This window comes from Dermacentor variabilis, chromosome 5 (assembly GCF_050947875.1).
Source record: "Dermacentor variabilis isolate Ectoservices chromosome 5, ASM5094787v1, whole genome shotgun sequence".
Lineage (NCBI taxonomy): Eukaryota > Metazoa > Arthropoda > Arachnida > Ixodida > Ixodidae > Dermacentor > Dermacentor variabilis.
In genome coordinates this window covers 169,423,253-169,446,217 of record NC_134572.1, presented here as the reverse complement: position 1 = coordinate 169,446,217, position 22,965 = coordinate 169,423,253, and the positions used below count along the sequence as shown (strand labels likewise).

The 22,965-nt window shown below is 44.5% G+C and overlaps 1 protein-coding gene across 1 annotated transcript in view; it reads right to left on the bottom strand.

The window, feature by feature from the left end:
• The window catches only part of Rbcn-3B (WD repeat-containing protein Rbcn-3B), a 192,011-nt gene that overhangs the window by 38,777 nt on the left and 130,269 nt on the right, over positions 1-22,965 (bottom strand). Inside the window, exons 25-26 of the mRNA XM_075693751.1 lie at positions 21,117-21,276; positions 12,097-12,300 (exon numbers count right to left, since the gene is read on the bottom strand). Coding sequence (XP_075549866.1) covers positions 12,097-12,300; positions 21,117-21,276 — 364 coding nt within the window. The remainder of the gene's footprint in view (positions 1-12,096; positions 12,301-21,116; positions 21,277-22,965) is intronic.

The window sequence follows — 22,965 nt, the reverse complement described above, 5'->3', positions numbered from 1 at the left end:
GCAGATGGTGATCGGTTTCCACCGCTTTGCTCCGTCGAGATGCACTGGTGCCTGGCGTTCCGGCTCAGTTGGTACAATTGCATTAAAGGGGTTGGATGCGGCGAGAAAATCTGTCAGCTGCCTACTAAAACCTAAGCATTCTTCGCCCCTGGAAACGCCATGGGTAGACATGCATAAGCTAGGAAAAGCACGTAAAGTAAACTAAGCAAAAACGAAGTGACAGTCAAGCCAAACAATGCTTAAGCATTAGTAGACAATTCTCATGATTTCTGTAGCTTTCTTTTTATCTGCTAACATTTTGCTATCTTTTCCCTTTTCCCTAAGTGCTGGAAATTTGTTTTTGTTCTGACTAGCCCAACTTTCTGTATTAGCTACTTCAGTAGCTCAACTTTCTAACATGTTTGATCTTTCTGATGGTTCACTTTTTCCCTTTTCATTGTTGAAATATCCATATTCTCATTGGTAATACAGTCAACTCATCATAATAAAGTTGCATACACCTCAATGAAGCCTTGATGATATCCAATATTCATTGTGAGCATATATTCGTGACACACTCTGATACAGAAAAAATATTTTATTTTCTTTTTTATACCCTACAATGTTTTGTTATATCAATGTTCATTATGTTGAGATCTGACAGAAAGAAGTTGTCAATGATGGCTTTGTAATGTTTTTTTTTAGCATACTTATGCCAGTGCATACCTGTACTTCGTGTTTTACTCAACACGTTCATGTTATGAAAGTGGTTATTTTTACAGAAATGAAATATATTATTTCCGAATGTACACCAATTTCACAGACATTGTAGTTTCTTATTATACCTGCAGTATCTAATTACACACCTGTATGTTTACTCATTGTCATATTTGTGCACTATCTATTGCTGCTGAGATGTGGCTGGAGCCCCACCAAACTAGCATATTTTTTTCTGGCTACTTTTCCTTGCCTGCATGACATCGCAGAAATAAAGTGATTGCCCATCAAAGTTCATTCAGTTGCATGAGCGCCTCTTTTCATCATTTTTTTTTTTGCAGAGAGCTCTTTCTTTTTTGCAAGTGTGACCTACGTGACATATTCATCTTTCACTATGCAGATTGGCTTGTGCATTTCGTGAGTTTCTGAAAATGTTTGCAACACAGTAAATGAGATTCAGACTGTAAGTACTGAAGTAAGCAATCGTCTATGGCATTGCACTTTTATCCGCAATACCCTCCAACGAAAGTACTAGCCACACATGGCACTCGCACTATGCTGTTAGCTGCAATGCTCTAAAAGGCAAAGAAATCAAGATACAGATGTGTTAGATTTTCCTAGGAATTCTGCCACCTTAACCTTTTACACCATATTTTCACCAGCTGCTTTAGCCACGTGCTGTGTACTGCATTTCATACAGAGCAGGCAATGCTACGAAGGCTATAGAGACTTCTCTTAGTGCTCACATCAGCGATCAAAAAATAGGGGCTCACACACGAAAGATAACTGGTAATTCGATGTAACAGTAAACGTCATACTTTTGTGTTGCAAAATATGACACAGTTATTACATGTAAGGTGCAAAAGACCTGAGTGTGGCAACAATGTTAATATTCAGTCTAAGATGCAGGTTGAATGTACACGTCAACCTTGTTATAACGAGGCACGATACAATGTAATGATATACCAAAGTAAATGCAATTTCCTTTGAAATCCCCATTGAGATGCATGTATTTAAAGTCTTGTGCTAAAGAAGTAAAGCTTCTGTCAATAGATATAACTAACTTGATTCGTCTCCAAAACCAAAGATACCGGCCATTCCCGCTTTCCATCGGGTTCTGCACGGCAGTTCAAAATTCTCACATCGAATACACTGTTGAGCAACACTGGTCTTTTTCCATCGCTAGGCGTAGCCAAGCGCACATTGGCCCATGCAGGAGTGGCACCTCTGTTTAATCTTCTTGCACCCGTCTCACTGCCGCACATAGCTGGCGAAGCTAGGCACACCCTCTGAGATTGCAATTTCAGTGGCCACGCCTAGCTTTGCTGCATCATGTGTCGATGATGATGCTTGCGAGGGGCATGTTCGAAACCAGCACCTCCACTTCTCTCTGTCGCGGTGGCACGCCACGCTGGCTCATGCAGCTAGGCGTGATCTCCGAGATTGCGTGAAAGCGGCACGAGCTGGCCAAGCCAAGCCAGTGCCTTTTTTTAGGCTTGTAGCACAGCTCAGAAAGAGCAAAAAGGAAGGTGGAGGGGGTAATGAAAGGGAACGGAGAACAGAGTGATTGCAGCCGCATCGTGGTTTGGCAGGCTGCGGACCCGTAGTCTTTCCTGCATGTTTAAAGTAGTGCATACCATTGGGCATATACTGCAGTAAAGGGCAATAGTCGAAACAACGAAGTAACGAATATAATGAAACAATTTCAGCTTCCCCTGCAACTCCGTTATAACGAGGTTTGAGTGTAGACAGAATCCAGAAACTACCATTGTAAATATGAAACTTTGTTCACGTGGAATGTTTGTTTCACATTGCTTCACAGTTACCTTAATGCAAGAACCTTGTTTGCCTGCTTCGTTTATCCTTTTCTTGTACTTTTCCAGCATGTACAGTCACGAGCAAAGGTGGACCGTGGATGGTACTAAAATTTATTTTTCCTTTGCAGCTTAGGCATGTAGGCTGAAATTAAGTGGTACAGTCTATGTGCACCTTCTCAACCAATGCAACGTATTGAGAGAACTTCATGTTGCATGGCTGTGCTAGAATAAACTTAAATTTCTCGCTGGTGCCGTGGTCCCCAGACTGTTGCTCCCAACTGCACCCAAGCCAGCCCAATTCAGCAACTTTCTTAGTGTACATGTTTCACATTCCGTGCACTAGGATTTGTGTACAATACTGGCAATGCCACCTTTCTCAGGCACAGTGGAAGACTTGCAAATGTGCCTGTGCTATGCAAATTTTACATGATAGAGTATGCAAGCGTGACTGAACGAGGACGTAGAAAGAAATATACACAGAGACGGCGTCATGCGGAAGAACGCATCTTGGTCAAACTGGCAGATGCATCAATGAGAGACTAAAAGAGCATCAATATAACATTACTAGGGTAATCTTGGGTCATTTGGGTATTCATGGGCAAGATTGTTGCTGCAAACCCATGTTTGAAAGTACTTCTATTTTACATAGGGCTATAGCAGGATGACAAGGGAGATCGTGGAGGCCTATGAAATTGCAAAATTAGAGGAAAGGTGCATGAACAAGCCGTCAGTATCACTACGGAGACATGATTCCTTGGTTTATCGTTGTAACCACTGCAGTATATGTTTTCACCATGCCTTGCACATGCGTACAGTTCATCGACATGCATCACTGCATGTTCTAAAAAGCGGTGTCTCTGTGTATCCGTTTCTTTCTATGTCCTCATTCAGTCATGCTTACACACACTATCATGGATTCAAACCAACTAGCCCGCCAACGTGTTTTAAGCAAATTTTACGTCGCTTATGTGAAGCAGCCAGTGTAGCTCAGCGCTAGCATGGTTAGCTGTTACGCAGCAAACGTGAAATCAAATTCCGAGACAGGGTAGAAAAATGATTTTTTCTTTCTTTTAAGCATTGCAGGAACTCGCACCATGCTTGTTGTACATGCACATGTCCATTCTGTAATCATGCACCAGCACACATCAATACGCGATCCCCCATGATAGGGCTACAGAAGTGGCCTGCCCGCCATTACTGGGGCAGCATTTTTCGGCAGGCATAGACCACACACGGAATGGTGGTTGAGCCAAATTAAAGCTCACTGTTGTTCAGAAACCGTGGTCCACATTTAACTCACCAAGGAGTGCAGCAGGGCACATCCACTAGAACCCGTGGCTGATGAGCCAGTTACCACATTAACTCGATTCTGACGTGTGCTTTTTCCCGGAGAGAGAGAGAGAGAAATATAAGACAGAAAAGGCAGGGAGGTTGACGATACGCACGTCCGGTTTGCTACCCTGCACTGGGGGAAGGGGTATGGGGGCGAAGAGACGGAGAGAGGACATAGAGAGAGCACAGTTTCGTGCACAGTTGAAGGCCCGCACCGAGTCTACACACCGTTCCTAAGATCTGTCGAACTAAGGCATTTCAAGAGTGTTTTCGTGGATTTCTGTGCTATCGATGTGTACGGCCAGGGTCCAAGGATCTTCATTCAGAAAATAGTCTAGAGTCCAGCTGGTTCAGTGCTGTCTGGAGAACTTTGCGCTCGACATCGTATCAGGGACAGATACATAGGATGTGTTCAATCGTTTCTGTGGTTCCGCAAGAGTCGCACATGGGCGTATCCCCCATTCCAAAGCGGAATGAGTAGTCCTTCATATATGCTGCGCCAAGCCACAGGTGGCACAATACTGTCGCCTCAGAGCGGGAAATTTTTGATGGCACTTGCAGCTTTAAAGATGGATCCAGCCTATGAAGATGACACTTCGGGAGGTTGGGAGGAGACCAGCATTTGTATGTCATAGCTTTAGCCACAATATGAACCTTTCTTGCAGCGTCGGTTCTTGATGAGGGGATTGGAACTGGGCGGGCATCCATCCAGATGGGCAGACGGGGCGGCTTCGTCGGCGAGGTCATCACCAGCAATGCCGGCATGTACAGGTAGTCATTGGAATATAATTTCATGCCCTCTAGCGATAGCTTGATGGTGACCTTCTCTTATTTCATATGTCAGCTGCTCATGAGTCCTATGATATAGGGCAAACTGCACACTCTGAAGTGCTGCCTTAGAGTCGCAGAAAATGACCCATTTCTGAGGCGTCTCTTGCAGGAGAAGTTTGACAGCAGCATGCAGGGTAGCAAGCTCTGCCACTGTTGACGTCACGTGGGACAGTTTGAATTTGATTGTGGTTTTCGTAACCGGAATGACAACGGCACCTGAAGAGCTGGTAGGTGAGACCACACCATCAGTACAGATATGTATTAGGTCCCTGTATGTCTAATTGATTAATAGCAGCGTCATCTGTTTCAGAGCTATTGTTGGTTGATTGGCCTTCTTCTTTACACCCAGAATACTTAGGTGCACCTGAGGCTGTTGGAGACACCACAAGAGTAATGAAGGCCTTGCTGCTGGTATGTATCCTAATGGAAGACAATCTGTATGGGTGATTATATCTTCAGAAAACATTGCATGCGGTCTCTGCGATGGCAAGAACGCTAAGTGATGAGCAGGGACGCGGGAAAGATGATGGATATGTCCTGAGACAATCCACAGCAACATATGTTTGGATGGAATGATCTTTGCGAGCACGATTGTTGCATCTGTTGATGCACAGCGAGGAAGTCCTAAACCCGTACGCAATGCTTGGCACTGTAGGCTCCCCAATAAGCAAATATTTGACTTGCACGTACTGGACAACACTGGAAGGGTGTAGTGTAAATAGCCTAGGAATAGAGCTCTGCACAATTGAAGCATGGTGCGTACAGATGTGCCCCATGTTTTCCCACACATGAATCTCGGTACCTGAGCAATCGACGACAGTTTTTCCTTCAGGTACATGCAATGAGGACTCCAGGAAAGATTTCAATCGATTATTACACCCAAGAATCACTGGGTCTTTTCATAGGTGATAGTGTATCCATTAATGGAGACTGGGCATGGTGTCAGAGGTTTACATGTGAATGCAATCGATGCACGTTTCTCAGTCGATGCAGTCAAGCCTTGTGTTTGAAGGTATGTTGATGTCAAAGTTGCTGCCCACTGCAATCGCACCTGAACCTGAAGGCGAGTTACCACAAATCTCCAAAGACAGATGTCATCTGCATATATCGAGAGGTAGACTGTTTTAGGTAAAACTTCAGCTAGTCTAATGAGTGTCACATTGAACAATGTGGGACTCATTACTCCTCCTTGAGGCACGCCTCAGTAAGTGTAATATTCAGCCGTGGAGCTATCTTCTGTTTGTACAAAAAATGACCGGCGAGTTATATAGTCAATGAAGCATGCGGCCGCCAATTCCAATAGTCTCCAGGGAGTTGACGACGGTGCCATGCGCAACGTTGTCATATGCGCCTTTCACGTTGAGAAACAGCCCAACTGGTATCCACTTGCAGCTTTTGTCCTGTTGCATAAACATTGTCAGGTCAATGACGTTATCAATTGAGGTATCGACCCTGACAAAAGTCTGCCATGGAAGCTGAGTAGATATTGTAGTGCTCAATATACCATCGTAGACGTGCAAGGACCATCCTTTCCATCACCTTCCCGATGCAGCTGGCCAGAGTGATAGGGTCATATGCCGCCAAATCCAACAGAAATTTTCCCAGCTTTAGCAAAGGTACCAGCTGATTTAACTTCCACTGCTGGGGAACTGTACCTCTATGCCATGAGTTGTTGAAACTGCTCAGACGCGCTCTTCTTGCCTCTTATCCAAGGTGTCCCAAGGCAGCATAGGTGGTGCCGTCAGGGCCTGGAGAGGATGGTTGTTTCAAAATAGCCAGGGCAGCTTCGAGTTCTTCCATGGTAAAGGACCCGAGCCTCAGGGAGGTCACTCACATCAATGTTGGTGTTGACAGGTTCGCCAGTGACCCTCGTACAGAATTGCTCTGCCACACCAAGCTCAGTTTGGCCAAGACGGAGGTGCAAAGCTGCGAATGGGTGTCGTTGTTGCAGGGATGAACAAAGACCGCAGAATGTTCTCCAGGTATGTGAAAGCGGCTTCCAAGGGTCCAGTTACTCACAAAATCTCTTCCATTGCTCACTCTCTAACTTGTCTATGTGCCGCTGAATTTTCTTATGAATGCGTTGTGCGTCTCAGATCATAAATTGATTTAGTGTGTCTGTATCGTCACTCTGCATGCCGTCGAATCACACGAAGTCTCTCAACTTCAATGTCGAAATCAGTTCGGTTTGATGACATTGATAATAAACACTTCGCAGCTTTCATTGCTTCTGCAATAATGTCATCAACGTTGCCAGTGAAATCTCCCGGACACACTTCTTCCATAAGTGACGTGAACATAGTCCAGTCAGTGCTCTTCGAGACATTATGAGAGAATTCACCAATATATATGTCACGCACATTAGAACTGAGCATGGAACCAAAACTTCAACAAGTAATGCCGAAATCCCACCCCCAATCTTACACTCCACCTTCCAATTTCAAAGGTCATGCCCGTACCATGCTGGAAGTTGCTGCGAGCACGAGAATTTTATCATTGAACCTTACTTATAGCTGGTGTCCAGATTGCACCTCCAATGTCAAGGCATGCTTTCCAAGGTTGCGAGCACTGGCAGGTTTTGCATTGGTTGTCATATCGGCACACATCTCAGCAAATAAGTTAATTCCTGTGCTGGCTGTCCTGTGGTGGTGCTGCTAGCCGAGGGCTCTGGCGCCCGTGGAGGTGACCGAGAAAGCAGACCACGTGACATCTCAACACACGCGTTTGTTCTCTTTTTACGAGCTGCAGAATACTTTCACAGGATATATCCTAGGTAATTTTCAGCTCTGCCTTGAACGTTTTGCTGTCTTAAGCGTTCAGCCCTTTTGTGCCTTATTTTTTCTTGTAACTTTCTATATACCTACCATTGATATTGTAGTATCTATAGTCTTATGTTTGTTAATTTATTTTCATATACAAGTCATGTATGAGTTCACACACCATCCATTGTCTGTGAACTGGTAGCTCATTGTAGATGGCAGAGTTTACTTGCTGTCTGTCCAGTGTCTTCTATAGTTCTTCTTTTGCACTTCACATTGCAGTGATTCAGCAATTAATATGGCAAGTTTCGCATTTGTACGCCTACACTATAGTGCTATGATGTTGGTGTAATATTTACTAGTATCATTGTGTGTACACATTTTTTCTGTTATGGATACGATGCGCTATACTGAGTTGTGTGAATAATGCTATTTGTTAAGTGATGCTTTATTTTTTTGCCTTATTGAAAGCACTTGTTTTACATTGATTTAACAGTATGTATTTCCCTTGTACCTTCTCAAGGCATGTAAGGTATATATAATTAAATGTATTACAAAAATATAAACTTGCTGTAAGCAGACATGCGGAAGAGCAAATAGCCTTTGTGTTTGATATGCATTACATTTTAATCGTTACTGTTTTTAGCAAATGCCTGTTTGGGCGGCAACTACTTGTACTAATAAAGGAATAAATAATAGTACAATTTATCGTTTCATGCTTGGTGCACAGTTTATCGCTCAATTCAGCTTTGAGAATGCAGCAGAACATGAACATTTACTTTACTAAAAGAAAACCCTTCCCTAAGGTTACTGCATCTAAGCTGAAACATACTGTTTGTGCATTTGCACATTTCAGTGACACTTCACCTTGAATATTTGCCTTTGGTTTGCATACCTTATCCTGTGAGTTAGGTTTGTCCCTTTGTTGACAAAGCAACACTAGATACCTAGACATGCGTAAAACGTTCGTCTGTACTTTCATGTAACAATTCAGAAAGCTTCCACTTGTGAGCTGATGCATGTGAATAGATGCAGAACTAGTTCCTCTCAATAAACAGGGTTAAAAGTTTTGAAATCAAATGGCAAGGTGACCCTCATTACAGTTCGTGACTTAGTATGATAAAGCTTTACTATAGGGCGATTGAGGCAATAACTAAATAAATAAATAAATAAGTTCTGGGGTGCAATGTGCTAAAGCTATATAATTATGAGGCACGTCGTAGTAGCGGGCTCCGAATAAATTTTAACCACTGAGGGTTCTCTTATGTGCACCTTAATTTGACAGATCATGCGATGTCTTGCTTCACGCCCTATCATGACGATGAAATGCACAGACGAAAGCTACTGCCAACACCAGCATGCGACTCATTCAATGCTCTGAAACCAGCTCACACAATGATAAACATACATGTAACCTGCAAATTGTCAAGTAGTCAACGATACATTTTTTCTGACATACTTGATAATTCGGCGGCCTTTGTGGCACCGTTACGTACGCCATATAGTCAATATATGTTTAAGAATGTATGAAATTTCGGACCCAAAAACCCTTTGCCGTCCGATTTTTCCCGAAATTTTGCGTTGACCGCAGGTCCGAAACGGCATTAATCGAAGCCACCACCACCTCAATTTTGATTATACCGCCATCTTGAAACGCGCGCTCGAACGCAGATCTGCTGGCCGCCGTACACCCACCACCGCGGCCATGCTAGGCCTAGCTCCTTCAACGTTCGTTAAAACGCTTCTTGCTGTTAGGTGCCGCGTTCTACATTGAAAGAAATTGCCGCTGTCAGCAACTGCACTGGTTCCACTTTTGTAATCCTCGCCGATGGCGAGATGTGCGCAAAACAACGACTCGTTGCATAATGCCTGTTCCCGAGAGTCAGCTTCGCCAGAATATAGAAATGTTACTAGGTGAAGCATACGCAATGTATTGCCGTGAAGCATACCATGAGTGGAACGGGGCAACTGTCAAGGGACGCATTCTTTTAATTCTAAGTGCGTGCACCTGCCCTCTCTTGTCCCATTACGAGCACTGATATGCCTAATAAGTGCACCAGCAGGTCTTCAAAGCCATTTCAGATGTCCTTATGGCAATTTGAGCCCTTGGGGACAGTAATAGGGATGCATTCATTTATTTCGGACGTTTTGGGGGCTCCTAGGGAGTCAGAAAAATCGGACGTTGACTGTATAGTACCTGTACAGTGTCGTTGACTGTATAGTGTAGGGCACATAAACACTTGCAGATATACTCCCTTCCTATGTACCAACGTGAATGCAGTGAGATTATGAGCGTCGAAACAAACACATTTGAGAATAAATGTTGTTGCCAGCATGCAGTTTGCTCCCACGTAGACCGCCAGCTGTGATTTCCAAATCAGTAAGGGATCACCTAACAGTGCGAAAGGATTTTTTTCTCGCCTCATCCAAGCTGCAGCAACAGCACCAAAACACCTGAAAGCCTCCACAATGCACTAAAAGCCCTAGGTTGCGAGCGCCGTGGTGCGGAGGAGGAGTCGGCCATGCCCACCACAGAACTTAAGCTTCTCAGTGCAGATGGGAAAGACGGAGTAAAACCTGCTACCTCCCGCAATCTTGGAGGCCATGGTTTAAGAAATGTGGGACCTCAAATGCAATAGACACAGCCAAAGACAATATCATTTGGTCAGCTAATAGCGATAACGTGACCTTGGATAGCAATGAAAAGTGATGCTGGCTCCACTACAGCTCCTGCACAATAAATTTTATTTTTTCTGCGGTTATCATTAAAAAGAAATCATTTGCAGCGGGACCGTTTATAATTCGCAGGCATTACAAACAGTTCTGCTCTCGTGTAATGCGGTGGCAGCGGTGGGGAGGGCGGTTGACAGTTTAACGGGGTCACAGAAACATTGTGGTTTTCTTGCTTCCGAACTCGCAACCTTCTCTCTCAATGACCCAAGAGAAAGTTGTGAGTTTGAAAACACATAAACTGCCCCGTCAGACACCGGAGAAAAAATTGCTGGCTCTCCCATAATCGAGAGTAGAAGTAAGCATGAAATGGCAACTATCAAAGCAGATTGGTTGGAAATTATGCTAGCCACAATCTTAAAATGGGTGTAGTGCACGTTCGCAACGACCCACCGCATCGCGCCATACTGTGCACTGGTCCATATGGACGCTGCCCATCTGGAAGAAGAAAACCGGCTGAAGGTGGCATGACAGGCAGCGAAATACGCTAGGGAGACAGAGCGTACTGCCCACCTTGAAGAAGAAAAGCACCTGAAGCAGGTGCCACAAAGCATGGCACCATCTCTTGAGGCGACGCAAAACACACGCCGCAGAACTCACTGACTGCTAGCTTTCAACAGAGCATAGTGTCTCAGCGCCAAAAGATCACAATGAAGTGTATGGTGCCCTGTATCTGCCTTTTGAACCCCCCCCCCCCACCATGAGAAATGACAAATAAAATTCAGCTTGCTAGAAGTTTCAGCTTGAGTGATACTGTGAACAAACATTAGGAAGAACTCGGAAGCAATATTTTTAAAAACTTATTTGGACAGTAACTAGCGTACATAATGTGGTCCTGCACAAAAGGTTGGGGGCCAGAGACCGCATTTTCTTGAGTTTTGACTGGTTGCCCGGATGATCTTGTTTTGTTCTCGCAACTTGACTGGATGTTCTCGTTTGAGTGCCCGGATAACGGCTCTGGCTTTTGGCTCAAGGTCACTTGAAGGTCGCCAACAACAGAAGCTAAAAGCATTTTATGCTTAAAACACTTCCTCTGCATGCAGCAGTGCACTGCGCCACCTGCCAGGCCTCGCCCAAGAAAAGATTCTTTCTGCCCCAGAATCGTAAGCACGCAGGTGACAGGCATGCCTCCATTAGTTCATCCATTATAAGAATCCTCATCACATATCACTAATTTCACACCTATCAAAGAAAGAATGCTAACTGCATTAACGTCATCAATCGCCTCCAAAAGATGGATGTGCTGCCAATCTTTCTTCAAGTGAGAAAACAATTGGCATTTATCTGTTTTGATAAAAAAATCTGGTTAGGGTACAATCATGGGCACGGCATTCTGTAATTATTTAAAGTACAAAAATTACGCCACTCGGTACAATTGAGGGCATTCAATTTTTAATTTCTGGCTGTGAAACATTGTCTGGTACATTACAAAGGAGGATGTGTTAGAACTGAGTAATTATGCTGTGTTCATAACACTATGGGGAGCCAGCGCTGGCCAGGAGGCACTATGGCAGTTTGCGCGTGCAACTAAGATATGCTGAGGCCACTCATTAGGGAGCCCACGAAAATGGCCCAACATTGTGAACAATAACAGATGCACACTCGTGTCCATGTTTGCTTTAGCCTGAGGCGTCCAGTCAAGCTCTGTCCATGGCTTTGCGAGGAGCACGAGCACTCGTATGCAGCACCTCGGTGCCCAGACGGCTCAGAAGCTGGGCACACGTTCCCCAATGTGGGAAGTGAATTTGCCGACTCAAAATCGCAGCATGTGTTGCTGAATATTGCTTCCTCCACTCGCTAGGCGGTGTGTTATGGCGCCGCAGTTTGCATGCAAAGTTTCAGCGATGGTCGCTGATACATCAGTTGGAGAAAGTGGAAGAGGAAGTAACGTGCCATCACTGCGAAAGTGGCGCTTGTGTGAAGGGACTCACTCGTGTGCCATGCGAGGGAGTAGTTCGTGGGCCCAAATCCGTCCACGACAGACTTCTTCTTCTGGTCGTCGGCGCCCTTCCGCTTGCTCTGTTCAATCTCGTGACCGTACTCTGCTCCGATCACACCCAGAAGAACAATGGCTGTCGACTGCTTACGGCGGGCCTCGGCGGCACTCCAGGCATGCTTGGTGGTCGCCTCCCCACCTGTGCACACACACACACACACCACAATTTTTGAAACTCTTGAAGTGCTGGAGAGGGCCGTGGGTTGAGAAAGAACGATATAGCAAATATCGTATGTACTCGTGTAAGGCCCACTTTTTTTTTTTTCAGATTTTTTCACTGGGTGTGAGCCTTACACGAGGCAGGCTTAGGGCTATCCACTGAAGCCTCGTGATTGCAAGATACGATGATGGTGATAATGCCATCATTGACAAGACAACTAGTTCCATCTATTAATGACAGCAGAAATTTCCCAGGACATGGGTATGAGTGTGATGCTTAGCAGAATTTTTTTTTCTAAATTTTTTGCACTCCAAAGTGGGGGCGTGGGCCTTACACGAGTAAATACAATATGGCAAAATAAAACATGCTAACAGCTTATGTAATGATCATGGCATCCACCACAAAAAAGAATGGATTCAAAGCAGAAATGGTAAAGGTTAGTGTCGGTCAAGTAGCATGGAAGTGAAACATTGACAAAACTGCCTGGTTAATTAATTACAGAGTTAATTTCTTCAACCTAAAATGTGTGGTTTGTTAAACCTGATGTTTCCAGGCCAGCTCGGCTTCTTTCTTACGGGTTAAACAACAAATGGTGGAGGAGTGGGGGCAGCTTAATAGAAATAGATCTTGATAATAAAGAGAAAGGGTTTCGCTCGGGCTAGTAAGCTTTTCCTTACCAACTCCAGCTATTTGCTGTAAAATACTGTAAGCATTAAATACTATACTATGATGCAGTATAGTCAGGCCCCTGCTATGCCATGAGCAGACCTGCAGCCTCTATCCTGGGTTTCAGCTCCATTATGTTGAGAGCGATATGGCTGTGCAATCGTTGGCTGCAACTGCTCCCTGGAATTCTTTATTTCTCCCTCATGCAAGGCACAACTCGTAGTTGGACTCTCTGATTCATGCTTCATCGTCCCCCTATGTTTCAGCAAGCTGTAAAATGAATACAGTGAGCACATAACACAGCGAAGACATACACAAATACATGTAGAAGTACTACAAACAACAGTAATTTATTGATCAGACACAAATCTATGCGTGGTGTACTGGGCACCAAATGCATGTCTTCCCTGTGCCTATCCTGTCTGTGTGCTGCGATGATTGCAGGCGTGCACTGTTTTTCACAGGATGTATTTTCATCAGCATATACAAAGACAAATGCATACATGAAAATAAGAAGCAAAAGCCACATCTGAAGCTGATGAATGCGTTTGGACAGCATTGTGTTTTGCTGGTGCAAAATAAAATATTTTTTTTTCTGATGCTTTGGAAAGACAGGCATGTAGAATCTGATATAGCTGGCAGGGGGCATGCAAGGTATTCGAGGACACAGCACCAAATCCTCATAGAGTTTACCATTGTCACTGTACTTGCCTAAGTGCTTAACACTGTCTTCACGAACCCCTCAGGCACCTATCCAGCACAATTTATTTAAGAGTTTTTAAGGGTGCCAAGGTGACTGACTGAGCACCTGTTATTGCAAATTTGAGTGTTTTATTTCTTTATGTACACCCACCCCTTATGTAATGCCCCTAATGGGGTCTTTAAGGTAAATAAATGAAGATGAAATGAAATTAAATTGTTGTTACTCTCAGACAGAAGTTCATCACTATGGGTCACATGTCCTCATCCAAACATGTCCATTGCATGTTTCATCTTCTGCATTTATGAAACTGCACAACGACAATCACAAATAGTATGGTGGCTCACATCTAGACTAACCACTTCACTAGTTTGTTTTTAATGCATGCAATTCTCGGGAATGTCGAAAACAGCTAATGCAACATTTTAAAATTACTAGGGGAGGGCGAAAACTCGAATAATTTATCTTTCAAATATCAGTACCTTAGGTGAATGGCCTGATCGTGGTCGGTGCCTTGATGAGCGCAGTATTCTCACGGCGCGTGATCTTTATTGGTACAAGGTTCGACCAGTTCAACTGGACCGATCGAAATGCTTAATGCTATGCGAACAGAGGGAACAACAAAAGCAGTGTATGCAGAAAGCACGGAAGCATGTGCAAAGATTGGGCCGATTTGACACCGGAAGGCACGCTGATCACATTGACTGCACAAGTTCAGAGTTCATGCACATAGGTTCGTGCAGTTTGGAGCTTTCTACCCACATGCAAACACACAGACGAACTTGGCACGCCTGCTCGCAGTAGTTGCTGGCTGGTCAACCACGGACCCGAACGCTTCAACGGCCATAATCTGACCAGTCCACGTGATCTCAGAACCGCCCACTGATGAGTAGGGTTGTTCGTTTTCAGGTTTTATATTTTTTTAAAATGACAGGGTAAAAATTTGGTCCTATATTTCAAACTGATAACCGGGGAGAAATAGTTTTGTGTGTGAAATCATCCCAAAATATGTTTGTTTTTTTTCGGGTTAAATCTACAGATGTACTAAGTAATACACTCAGTTTATTTTATCAGACGGTATCACTGGCTTCTTAACTCTAACGCATTAAAATTGGTACTTGTTTCGAGCTGGTAATTATGGGGGACATCAGGGTTTTCTAGCAAATACTCTCCAAAATTTGGCACTTGTTTGGAAATCAATCAGTAATGATGACAGTAAAGACCATTGATAACTTCTAAGAAATGAAACATTTTATTCACGAAAAGCTGCTCATTGATTTTTTTTACACACCCTTGTTTACATACATTACCATCTGCATGCACAACTTGTCAGTCTCTATTCGAGACCTGTATGGTCGTTGAACGTATCTCAGCTGGGAGAAAGTTCTCTCGGCATCACAGTTTCCATTAGCTAGGCACAACAATGTCAGTGCAGCATTTGCCAGCCTGGGGCAGCGAGTGGTAGAGTCATGCCAATACTCAATGAGTTCGACAGCTGTGTTTGTGGGGCTTGCTTCCAGCAAGAACTGGTTGAACTCGTCGTAAAGTGAATCTACATTGTCGGTTACGGACATGAACAGAGGTCGGTAGTCATCAAATGACTGCCCCAACAGACGCTTCTGAAATGGATCCAGGATGGCTCCCAACTTCCACAAAGTTAGCTGCTTTTCGTCTTTGTCTGAGACGTTCCGTTCAACAGTGCAGCGGCATTTTGTGGCGAGTTTCGTGCATAATTCTTCCCAGCATGCTTTTACTAATGTGGCGCTGCTCTTGGGTAACATAGACAAAGAAGCTCTGGCCTGATCACTTTTAGTGATCATCGTTGAAAGCTCGCTGACAGCCTGCTGCAGCTTGACGTTTACCAAGTGATCAAAGCTGGGCATAAGAAGTTTAACACTTTCAAGTGTTTTCTGGGCGTCTAAAAGGGGGCCGAGTGTGTCTCATCAGGATTGCATTTGCATAAACAACTTCTTTTTTAGAAAGTATCACTTGAATAGCTTCTGCTTTGCTGCTATCATGCAAGCTTTCAGCAAGTTCCGTTGACAAGCTCCACATTTCTACAACAACCACAAACGCTTTGTAGAAGCTTTGCCATCTATTCGGGATAACAGAAGGTGGCTTCTTAACACCTGGTACAAATTTCGGTGAAGCACTTTTGGTAGAGCTTGTTAGCGGGCTTAAATAATGCTCCAAACTTTGTCACTACAGATCGAACCGTTGACATGCATGGTAAAGTGTTATCAGTGTTTTTTTTTAACATTATAAAAGGTCCCCCTACAGTGTTTACACTATGGGACCTTTTTCTGTACTAAACATCAATATTTTTGTATCTGCACTAAGTATTCAATAAACTTCAAACTTCAAAGAAATGGCATGGTCAACACTCACATGAATCAGGTGAGTGAGTGAGTGAAGAAACTTTGTTGTGAATGCCTGCAGAACGGTTAGCCTTCGCCTGTTAGGGAGGCGTTACCATGACGCGGCCATGACGTCTTCGCGGCGTGTGGCGCCTCTACTTCGGCCGCGACCGCACTATTCCCTTTGGTTGATCGCGCCTGCCCCTCTTTTGGGGTGGCAGCCTCCCTCCGGTTTCGCTCGGTCGTTGCCTTTCGAGGGCCACCGAGATCTGCTGGACGGCCTGGGTTTGGACATCTTGGTCATAGCACCTCGTTGCGGCCTCGAGCCGCGGCAGGATCGTTGTCATCGTTGCAGCTTCGTGCGGATTCTTAGCACAGTCCCAAAGGATGTGAGCTGCAGTGGCTCTTTCCTTTCGGCACGCACAACACAGATCACTTTCATATACACTTGGACACATGTGCCTCATCAGCACCGGGGTGAATAACGACCCCATTTGAAGTTGTCTATATAAAACCGCCTCCTTACGGGTCAAGCCCGGATGAGGTGGCGGCATAGTCCTTCGCTCTAGTCGGTACCATTTTACAATTTCATTGTAGGAAGTCATATTGTCCTTGGTTTCCCAATCAGGCGTGCTAAATCTTTCACATGGAAGATTTGGATCCCTTCAGCTTGACAGATTTCTTGTACCATTTTTCGCACGTACTAGGCTAAGTCTGTAGCTGCAGCCACGTCTTTCCACATCTTGCCTACAGTCAAGAGAGCCTTGCTGACTACACTGGCCACCGTGTAGCTGTTCGAATCATTTACTCTATCGACGTTGACAAAAACAACCTGCTTCTTCGCGATTTTTTTGGTAATAGTAGCACAGGAGAGTGTTTATGGTAGGCACCCCAGTGATGTCTGGGAATTCGTCGACAATGACACTCACTTTCACATCTTGCATATCATCATGGATTTTCACCATGTTCCTGTCAAAAGCTTCTTTCAGGTCTTTCAGCTGAAGTCTTTGTCCTGTTGGCATGGTCTTTGCAGCCTTGCAGTATTGGCGTACGAAGTCCCCCAGAGGTTCATCCGTCAGGTGCAAGCTGATTCCACTGTACTCTAAGGCATGAACGAAGTCATGAATTACGCCGTCCGCTTCAGTTTATTTTGCACGTTGTCTACCGGACATAATCAAAGAGTGTCTGCTGAGATGTTCCCGCCTTCCCAGATTCCTGGGTTGACATCTTGAACTTCTTGTGACGAGATGACCCTAGATGCTCGAATTCGGTCGCAGGGCTTCTTCACTGGATCGGTGACCATCTCGATATTGCAATTTTGCACACTAATTCACAGCTTCCTTCACTGGCTTTCGTTACGATCTGGAGATCTTCACGCTCTTTACACCAGTCATACAGTGTCTTTCGTTTTCTTCCCATCTCCATGCTGAATTTTCCCGTGCTACATACTGGAGGCTTATGTTCGCAACAGTGGCATTATGCTCACCAATCGCCCCTGGTGTTGGGAAGTGACGATGGCAATCATGTGTCTCAGTGGTTAGCATTCACACTCTAAATCAATGAGGTGCATGATTCACTTCACCACCAGTTCCTTTTCTCCAGGTGGCTGGTGAGTTCTTTGTTAGCACTGCTTCGAATTTGTTGAGAAAACCTGTAGGAAAACCTAAGAGACCGACCTTTCATCGTTTACTGGTCATATTCTCTTGTTTGTCTTACTGTCCCCCCCCCCCCACTAAAACGTGACCCTTTCTTGAAGTCCTTCGAATCGGAACAATGCTACCATTCTCGCAATCTTGCAGTTCCTGTCAAAACAGAATTTTGAGTGCTGTAGCTTTTTTCCCTTCTCTAGTGGGCAGTCAAAAGAGGATATCACAAGCTGTGTGAAGCGCGGGGGATGCAGAAGGCTACATGGCTCTCGACAAGGCCAACCGACGAGCTCGTCTAACTCACTGTGACGGAGGCTGGCTGAAGAAAAGTAATAATAGGTGTTGGGGCCCTCGCTGGTAAAAAAACCCGTGCACGGAACATCTTTGTCGCTCAATCCCTCCCCCACCGACTCGTCACCCGTTCCTTTCGCATGAAAGCTGGGAAGCAGGTGCACATGCCCGAGAATAATTTGCAGTAGGCGAACCGTCTTTTTCCTTGCTTTCTTTTTCGTTCTGAATTTGTTACTCCCTGATTGGCGGCCATGTACTCACAGTGTGGTCAGCCTCAAATGTCTTGGCCCCTTTCCTTTGCAAGCCTTTTCTTTGTGTGTGTGTGTGTGCACGTACAAACTCACAGCGACCCGTCGAGAAAGCGGGGATAAAAAAGTGCCAGCGCTAGAAAGCAATATTCACTCTCCAAGCAGCAGGGTGAGAATGTGCCCGTTTGTTTATATTGTGCAGGGCACTCAGAGAGAACGGCGGACCGTCAGCACACGATTGTGTAGGTCGCTACTGGGAAGGTCCATTCGGGGAGAAATCGGGTTTGACCCGATTCTCCTGAAACATGTTCGGGGTGTAAAAAACGGGTAAAATCGCGTTTTACTCGAAAACGAACAACCCTACTGATGAGCCACCCGCAGGAACATATTAACGAAAAATTTTTTGTGACAGTTTGCAGCCCGTTATCACATCAGCCGGTGGCAAATTTTCATCACGACATTTCCATTTGCCACGCTGTCTAGCTCATTAGGCCTAATCGTGTTGCCTAATCGGTGCTGTGTCGTCGGGTGTCGGTGACTAAAGTTACAATTACTGAATCAATGCCCATCTATTCACAGTGGTTGCCTGACCCTCATAAAACTGACAAACTGCCTCACCAACAAAAGCAAGTGCATGGGATGACCGTTGCACATTCGTGGCCGTCATTTCTATGAAATGTCCTATGGAGGCCCCTTGTTCTGAACGCTGTTTGCAGGCGCACAATGGTCAATTTTCTTAGCTTTGAGCTACGACCCATTGCAAGAATAGCTTGTGAGGGGTTGTTAGTGCTCGACAATGTCACGCGGCACCATGTGAACTTGCTGTGGGCCTCCCGATTTGAGAACTCTTTACTATTGGCACCAATGACTGTGGAGCAATATATGGCAAGTGACGTGACATGCATTCCTTGCTGACGATAACCCACAGAAGCTACCTGCCATAAAGATGGGAAAACCCCCTGTTTTCTGGAAGAAAATTAGAAAGCAACACTTTCTACGAATAGAAGATTGCCCTTAAGCACATTATGACCCACTATTAAACTGAAATCCCCATTGGTATCTAGCACAAGTTTGCCATTTCTTCAGCTTCACAGGGAAAAAAGCACTCGATTATATCTGACATACATTGTATCAATAAAAAATATTTTCCAGATCTTCGTATACGAACTGAGTTGTTATCAGTGCTCGCATACTGATTTGGTGTTCCGTTTAATATGATTACAGCATACAATGCATCTTGACTCATAGGTACGTAAGTTACTGATAGCTAGCAAGATTCTTGTTAAAGGGACACTAAAGGCAAAGACTAAGCCAACGTCAACTGTTTAAATACCATTCCAGAAACCTCGCAACACTTGTTTCGTGTCAAGAAAAGACTTAGTTTACGAGAAAATTGCATCTGAAGGGTCCGAATACCTTTTTCAGTATTCAAATCTCCCACCACCCAACTGGGGGAGTAATGATATTGCACACGCCATCACCACCTTTTGCTGCCGCCAGTGATTAAAATGGCACCCAACAGATGGCGGCACCGAGCCAAGACAGAGCGGTGAATTCGCCACTACAGCTGCTTTTTGGTCAAGTGGCGTAGACCATTTGGGCATCCCACGACATCACATGGAAGTTGAATTCTTCATTACTAACAGTTTGTGCGAGTTTCGTGAGCCAGCAAAACCAGCGCAGTACTATGCGATAACGAAACTACTGAAATGCAAAAGCATGGGCAGTGCAGAGCTGAACGAAAACAAAATCTTTCCACCGCCCGCATCGTTGTCAAGGATAATTTCAATGAGTTCTTTCTAAAAGTGAAATAGAACTGGAGAGGTAGCATTTTACTTTGTCTTATAGTACAATACAAGGATGCTTTTTGCAGCGAGTGGTGGAGCACTAGTGACAGAATTTAACTGAGGAGTGTCTTCGTCATCAGGCAAGTGCTTGAATGTCCCGGGGGAGTCTCTAACCATGTCCTGCACTTACCTCCATTTCTCAATGACTAAGGCTCTGTTCGCAATAATATTGACACCTTACAGATTCTCGCACTAATCTATCACTTTAGCTTCATTGAATATTTGTCTTTAGTGCCACTTTAAGTAATGTGGTTAGCGTCCTGAGCGTGTGCAGCACTGTGTTTTGTTGCACCAAATTTGGAAGCATAAATGTTTGTGCTAAACTTTCTGATATTCGATTCGAAATCTACTATTTGGTTTTTACATACCCTTAAATATAACTTGTTTTGAATGAGCAGTTGTAATTAAAGACTCAAGGCAGTGCGAAGTCGTCACCATCATAAACGAGCACTTGTTATGTTGCCATCTTGTGACGACAGTAACGATGACGCTGATCTTGACAGTAGGCTGTCCACTGCAACTGTAGTGTTTTATCCAACTGCAACATTCAGGTAATTTCTGCGCCAATTTTCGCAGCAAAATGTAATGCATGCATTATAAATGGGTGAAACATAGCAACTGTTTATTATGAGCTGCTGTTCGTGCTTGAAAATGTTCCAAGACCAGGCCTAAAACAGCCGTTTCCAGCAAATATAATGTGTTTTCCATGCATTCGCTGTCCTTTAGCACTGCTAGACAGATGCTGCAGCCACTGGGGTCCCCATTTGTGCAAGGTGCATTTGTACCATTCAGTCAAGTTCAAGAATTATCCAGAGAGGGCCAATTTCAGGGTCAAGACAACAAACGTTTCAGCCCAAAACGTCAGGAACCAACTGGGAACGAATTAACTTAAAAAATATAATTAGTCCGATCAACAGAAGTCTACTGTGTATCTTTTAGCACTTACGTGCATTGCCAGCTTGCCCAGTAATGTGCTCTCTCACTGTAAAGCCATGAGAACATGCAGCTGAGGCAGGGTTCCCTCCTCCCCTGAAGTATACCTTCTCTCTCCTCTTCGTCTTCTTCCTCCGAGGAGTTTTGCCCGTCGCTGGTTCGTATCGACTGCGTGTCAACCCTGGGCTGGGCCCCCGAGGGTGTGCTCCCTCCCGAGGAGGCTCGGCTGGGGGCAGCGCTTCCCACCTGGTAGGTCGCAACGTTGCCCTTCAGGTGGCACAAACATGAATGTGAGAGAAGAAACGTCAGCGATGCCACACCTCCCCCCTCGCGTGGTAATGAAATGCTGAACGTAATAATCTGGTTAAACGGAACTAACGCCCTCTTCAAAAAATAACTAATGTAGAGACTCGGGAAATGCCCAGTTTGCATCTAATGACACACCACCTAGAAGAGCATTTATTTATTTACAAATACCTCAGAGGCACTTTACATCGGTGCGTCACGTGAGGGAGGAAGACAGATGCAAAAGGTTATTTTGTTATAAAGAGAGAGAAATAAAAGAAATACATATTTAAGGAACATAAGTGCAGGAGATGCAGTTATCATCATTATACAATAATTAACTTGTAGAACAAAGTGTTTTGATGAGGAAAGCAAAATATAAGCCGATACATTAGAATACAGGGCTAACACTGCAGAGATGTAAAAGCAATGAGATAAAGTGAACATTACAGAATGAATATACAAATATTAGGGGAAAAAATTAAGTTGCACAGGAACAGCAGCAACAGGACCAGGAAGCCCCCCAATTCGTCAAGCCACCGCGGGGAGGTAGAAGTGAGGAGTGAAAAATTGAAGATGCCCCATTGAAATTCACAACATAATCTCAAGAGGGAAAAAAAAGAAGGAAAGAAAAAAACAGTGCTCAGACTCCATGGTAAAGGCTAGATAAGTAAGAGTGAAGACCCATGATGCCATTCATTTAATGTGAATGGAATGCAGAGATCAAGAATCATTGCAAATCTATAGTCATGTGGCAGTGACAGGAGTTGTCACACTAATGGGAGTCTTCACAAAAATGACAAGTTGTTTCTGAGTGCACACATTATTTTGGTATCTTTGGGTATGGGCCAGACAAAAACACTATTGCATGACCATTCTGCAAATATTAAAAGACATGATATGAACTTCTATTTTATAGATATTGCTTTAAGAGGAAGCTTTAGTTTGGGGCCAACTTTTATTTCCTTATTCAAAGACAGTATAACATCGTTTGTACGTTTTGGGGAAAAAACGGGACAGAAAATGTGCTAACCAGGAAGACCTACAATTAGAATTCACTAAAACAATTGGCAAACTCAACTGTAACTTGACATCTACATAATGTGTTTCGCAAATTATTGTAGCACGAGACGCAGACGCACATAATTTTAGTGGCTTTGGCAAGCTTAGATTTGTGCTTCTTGAATTCGGCCCGAGACAGCAGCCATATCGGGCAGGGTATTTTTGTAGAAAGTTTTGAAGTGTACACTCGGCGAGAACCGTTGTCGCACAAGATGCTGACGTGTGCCGAGCTGGTGGGGCCCAAGCGGCCCAAGAGGTGCGTCTTCATTTTGCTATTGCATTGTGTTTAAGACGGCGGTGAGAAACTGAAATGAAATTGAGCTGGTAGGCTCGGCCAGGATACAATGTTGCCTGAGCAACACATGACGCTAACTTCGCGTCACCTGCAGAGAGGAATGGCGGTGCATTTGGGTTATCGCGTATTAGAAGTGTGCAGTATGCTTCCAACGGCCCTATGCCATATGCGCTGTGAAACAGGTAGGTGAAGATTGCTTATCACTATAGGGTTGGCGGCGATATCTTCGCACGTGGCGTGCTACAACCCACGAGATTTCCTGGTACTTGAAGGGGAAAGTGAGTGTGTTCCGGCACTTTCATGTGAATCGGGAG